General features: G+C 46.9%; 1 protein-coding gene across 1 annotated transcript; it reads left to right on the top strand.

Annotated features, from left to right (window-relative positions):
* The first annotated feature begins 441 nt into the window (after positions 1-441).
* On the top strand, positions 442-5,173 carry LOC115668597 (probable trehalase). Its single transcript, XM_056317894.1, has 11 exons — positions 442-1,327; positions 2,000-2,119; positions 2,485-2,600; positions 2,678-2,775; positions 2,859-2,968; positions 3,554-3,626; positions 3,721-3,888; positions 3,962-4,049; positions 4,242-4,341; positions 4,462-4,675; positions 4,853-5,173. The coding sequence occupies exons 1-11, from the start codon at positions 732-734 to the stop codon at positions 4,943-4,945; spliced, it is 1,776 nt and encodes a 591-aa protein (XP_056173869.1). The 5' UTR covers positions 442-731; the 3' UTR covers positions 4,946-5,173.

Below are 5,173 nucleotides of genomic sequence, written 5' to 3'. Positions count from 1 at the left end.
CCGCTCAGTGGACTTTTGCCGAAGGAGAGCGCGCCCACTTTTGAAGGCTTCACCACCACGCCATCATCCATCATACAGAGAAGATGGTCGTGGGAGGTGTGAACCGCAATAGGGAGAGGTGATTTCTCCGGAGGTTGACGAAGGACACGCTCAAAAGTCTTTTATCTCTCGGTTGCCGCTCCTTCATCTAGAAAACTCGCAGATTTCAACGGACCGGTTTTATTGGACCGGACCGAACCGAACCAAAACTGATGATCCGGTCCCCAGTTCCCAAGATTGGGAATCGGTCCTCCCAATCTGATTTCCAATTCTACCTTGAAACCGGACTAGACCGAAAACCGATTACCTTTACACATCATCGTACATTGGACAAAAAATTCATGGGCCGTTCGTTCGTGTGCTGGACGCCCCTTTATTCGATGCGTAGCACCACCGCAAGCGACAGCATCAAGCATGGCATCGATTCGTCATCATCGGCTCGACCAAGAGTCCCGTCTCCTTCCTCGCATCTTCTTCGTGCCCAGAATTCAACCCCCACGGAGGAACCCCGTTCGAAGCTCGCCCAAGACGACCCCACCCGCCAAGCAGAAACCGACAAATCACGCGTCGCCATCGCCACCTCTCTCGCTCCCTCCCTCGCCGGCCATTATCAACCCCCCCGAAGCTCCAACCATGTCGTCCTCCTCCTCCTCCGCCGCCGCCGCTGCACCGCTCGATAGCGGCCTCCTCCGATGATGCCGGACTCTCTCTCCTCGCTCTCGCTCTCGCGCCTCCTCCTCCTCCTCCTGACGACCGCCTCCACCTTCGCTACTGCTGCTTCCCCTCCGCGCGCGTGCGAAATGTCCACGGTTGCCTCCACTCCCTTGCTCGACTTCCTCCAGCGCGTCCAGGAGGCCGCCCTCGCCGCCTTCGGGCCCCGCAACTTCGACCCCAAGCTCTACATGGACCTCTCCCTCAAGTCCGACCTCGAGGCCGTCGAGCGGGCCTTCGCCGGCCTCCCCAGGTCGCCCAACGGCTCGGTCCCGGCCGGCGACCTGGAGAGGTTCGTAGCCGCTCATTTGGGGGCCGCGGGGAGCGATCTGGTGTCCGCGCAGCCGGCGGATTTCGTGGCCGAGCCGGAGGGGTTCCTGCCCCGGGTGAGGAACCCGGCGGTGAGGGCGTGGGCGCTCGAGGTGCACGCGCTGTGGAGGAACCTGAGCAGGCGGGTGGGCGATGCAGTGCGGGAGAGGCCGGATTGGCACACCTTGATCCCCCTCCCGAGGCCGCTCATCATCCCCGGTTCCCGGTTCAGGGAGGTGTATTACTGGGACTCTTACTGGATCGTCAGGTTACAGCTCTTTTCCCATACGTATTCCATGCCCCCCCTTCTTATCCGTATCTAGCTACTGGACTATGTGGTACACAGCATCGTCGTTGTTCACACATCACAAGTGGATCGGCGGATTTCTCGTAGTTAGTGCTCCCCCCTCGTTCTTCGAGGATTAGAAAGATCCGTTTTCGAGTACTTGGACCGACAGCCATCGTACTATATTATGTGCCCGATAACGATTTTTTATCAGCCGTGGCAAAGAAAGGAAAGCCGGGGGACTGCAAATCCTTTTTCCCCGGTTCAAATCCGGGTGTCGCCTGACCCAAGAAAAAACTCGAAATCTCATACAATGGGCTCCTTTTCCCCGGATTTTATTCTTAGCAAATCCTTGTTTTTTCGCTCTTCGATTTTCGCATTCTGGTTTTGCTGATGAACTTGCAAGTTACAGTCTCCTTTAGCAGAGTAATTCTTTCGGCTTTGGTAATGGGTACTATAGCGAGGCATGGATTAGTAATCAGTATTGTCCGTTGCCGAATTTCACATAAGTAGCCAGACACATGATTATCTTTGCTTATAACTTTGTTCTTTGTCGGGACTATTAGTCGGAAAGATTACAACGCATGAAGAAGCTAGCTTGCGCGAGTATCGAAATTTGATTTCGTAGGGGTAACGTTAGCGGACCATGTGCAGGGGCTTGTTAGCTTCTAAGATGTATGCAACGGCAAAGGCGATTGTCACCAATCTCATCTACCTCTTAGAAGAATATGGCCATGTCCTAAACGGTGCGAGGGTCTACTACACAAACCGGAGGTAAGTGCTTCTCACAGTTAGGTAAATATGAATTTATCCTCTTCGTTTGTGAAACGAGGTCTTTGTTTTACTTGGAAGTTGTTAATGTGGTTTCTTGTCCTCATACATGCCCTTCAATGGAACTCAGTTAGACTAGCCTACTGCCTCTGTGGATTACTTGCTAAAAACACGCCACCAATTCTACTGAAGTTCTTCAAGGCTAGGTTTTGTCTATTACATGCTCTACTTAGATCCATAAACTGAGTTTCTAAACTTTTGCGTCTCTTTTCTTTTTGTAAGTTTCTATGATCAGAATTTGCGATTGACTAATCTCATAGGGTGTATCATGCTGAATTTGACTTACATTCTGGGCTAACTTTTTGCAGCCAACCTCCCCTTTTGAGTGCAATGATTCGTGCCATCTATGAAAAGACACATGATAAGGAATTTGTCGCGAAGTCTCTCCCTGCTCTTCTGAAAGAGCATGAATTTTGGACATCAGGTATCACGGCATCCTTCATTTGGATGTTTTGATCAATATGCATTACCCCTATCACCATGGCCGTGCTTATTCCACAGGGTTTCATCAGATCACCGTCCGGGACCGTGAATGCAGTCATAATTTGAGTCGCTATTATGCAATGTGGGATAAACCCAGGCCCGAAACTTCGACAATCGTAAGTCCTCTCTGACTCAGCTTTCATAGTATACCAGCTAATCTAAACCTTATGAGTACACCTGTTCACTTCTCATCGGACAGGACAAGAAGCTTGCTTCAAACATATCAAGTACTTCCGAAAAGCAGAAGTTTTATAGGGAATTAGCCACAGGAGGTGAATCTGGATGGGACTTTAGTGTCAGATGGATGAGGTATTTTTGCATTAGCAATCTATCAGTCGTATTCCTTTTGTTTGTGTTCTCGAATAGTTCTGATTTATATAATTGATCCAAATTTTCAGTTGTTATTCCAAGAGTGGTACTTGTCTTATTGTTTGCTGAGCTTTAGTCAGGTTTTTAAATTCATGGACTCAATTTTGAACGGTTTGTGCCAAGTGTTAGATTTCCGTCCAACAAGTATGTTCTTGCTTCTATTTGCTAATTTGCTGTGAGACCGTTACATCCTGATGCCATAGGCCAGCTTCTGAAATTTTTTTTGCCGTGTTTAGCTCCTAAGCTTCTGCTTTCACGCACGCACAATATCCTTTTGCTTTGGAGATGGAAGAGTTCTGATTTTATACTACTTGTTCTTTTGTGCAAAAATCAATCGTCCTGATGTTTGCGGGTGAGATGTTTCGGTCGTCTCCTATTGAGAGGGTATGATATAGAAGAGCACGGAATCACTATTTGTGGCCTATAGTTTGGTCATTTATTGGTCAAATTTGACATGCTAGCGTAATTCCTTTTTGTTACTTTTTATAGCTAACAAAACACATAAACTCCAATTGTCTTTATTAGGAATCCTGAGGATATTACGACACTGGAAACAACATCAATTTTACCGGTTGATTTGAACATATACATACTAAGGGTATGCCAACGTATGCTCTTTAGTTGCCCTTGAAGTCCCTTATCAATCGACCGTCAACTTCCTATAAGGAGTTCTCTGGAATGTGTTGGTACAGATGGAACTTGACATATCCTTCTTCGGAAAAATTGTTGGGAATCATAACATTGCCACACAATTCTTAGAAGCTTCAAAGGCTAGAGAAAAGGCTGTCAGCACCGTTTTCTGGAATGAAAGGATGGGACAGTGGCTTGATTATTGGCTTGGCGATAGCAGTTCATGCGTGGTATTATGTGCGCAGTATATTATCTGTATATCTTGGTGCGATAGTATTGCGTTGCTTAACCTATTCCTGACAGGAAGGTCAACATTGGGCTGCTGCAAACCAGAACCAGAATGCGTTTGCTTCAAATTTCGTACCTCTGTGGATGGACGTGTTCAATTCGGGTTTGTTGCTTGCTATAAACATCCTAATGTAAAAATATTAGAAGTATGGCACTGAATTTCATTTTCAATTTGCATCTTATAAGCACTGGTCAGGGATGCTTAATTTGGGGAGAGAGTTATCAATTGTTGATATCATGTCATGTTGCATTGATTGATTAGTAATGAATAGCCGTTGGTACAAACGTGATGCAGATAAGAATTTGGTAGAGAAAGTCGTGAAGAGTTTACGGAGTTCAGGTCTGCTCCATGCTGCTGGGATTGCATGTTCATTGACAAATTCAGGCCAACAATGGTTAGTAGCCAATTCGACATTTTGAACTCTACTTGGTCAGTTTTCCGATACGTAGAGAAGGACAAAGATGTCATGTGAAGGTACTACTTATTTTCACCGTTTGGACTTGTATATGTGCAGGGATTTTCCAAACGGCTGGGCCCCTCTACAGCATATGATAGCTGAAGGCCTGGCTAGATCGGGGTCTAGCGAGGCAAGGTCTTTGGCGGAAGACATAATCATCAGGTGGATAAGGACTAACTACGTTACCTACAAGAAAACTGGCACAATGCATGAAAAATACGATGTGCAAAAATGCGGGGCATTTGGGGGCGGTGGAGAATATATACCTCAGGTACGGCTATGTCACTTCATTAGGCCTAATGATGAAGTATTTTGAAGATGAGGGTTGAGGATGCTTGTCTGTTCGTTTTTGGGATTATTGGCAGCGGCCATAGTTTATGCAGCTGCTCGAAAATGGGCAATATGTGCTTTAATCTGATCATAACTTTGCCTTCGTGTTGTGCAACAGACTGGTTTTGGCTGGTCAAACGGCGTCGTGTTGGCCTTCTTGGAGGAGTTTGGATGGCCTGAAGACCGGAAGATTGATTGCGAGGGAGACTAAACCTGTTAAATGTGGAATAAGGACGTTGACCGTGTGAAGTGTTTCTTCCCCAGAATGGCCAACAGCAATAAACGAAGAGTCTTCATTGAGTGGAAACTCCTTTCTGATATCTTCCTGTTCATTACGTTAACCAATTTGATCCTCCCCGGAGGTCGTATTGTATCGTTCGCAGTTGAAATAATATAGTTCAACCCTCGAAATTCATACCGGTAGTTGGAGTCTGTGATA

The sequence above is a fragment of the Syzygium oleosum genome, unplaced genomic scaffold, assembly GCF_021117445.2.
Source record: "Syzygium oleosum isolate NSW1041296 unplaced genomic scaffold, Sole_v2.1 Sole_v2.14, whole genome shotgun sequence".
Lineage (NCBI taxonomy): Eukaryota > Viridiplantae > Streptophyta > Magnoliopsida > Myrtales > Myrtaceae > Syzygium > Syzygium oleosum.
Note: the sequence above shows the minus strand (reverse complement) of the source record. Positions and strands in the feature narration are given on the sequence as shown.

Bases quoted from the DNA above. Each gene is read 5' to 3' on its own strand.
- LOC115668597 (XM_056317894.1), top strand. From the start codon at position 732: ATGATGCCGGACTCTCTCTCCTCGCTCTCGCTCTCGCGCCTCCTCCTC. The intron at 4,342-4,461 runs GTTAGTAGCCAA...GTATATGTGCAG, and splicing joins ACAAATTCAGGCCAACAATG to GGATTTTCCAAACGGCTGGG. The intron at 4,676-4,852 runs GTACGGCTATGT...GTTGTGCAACAG, and splicing joins GTGGAGAATATATACCTCAG to ACTGGTTTTGGCTGGTCAAA.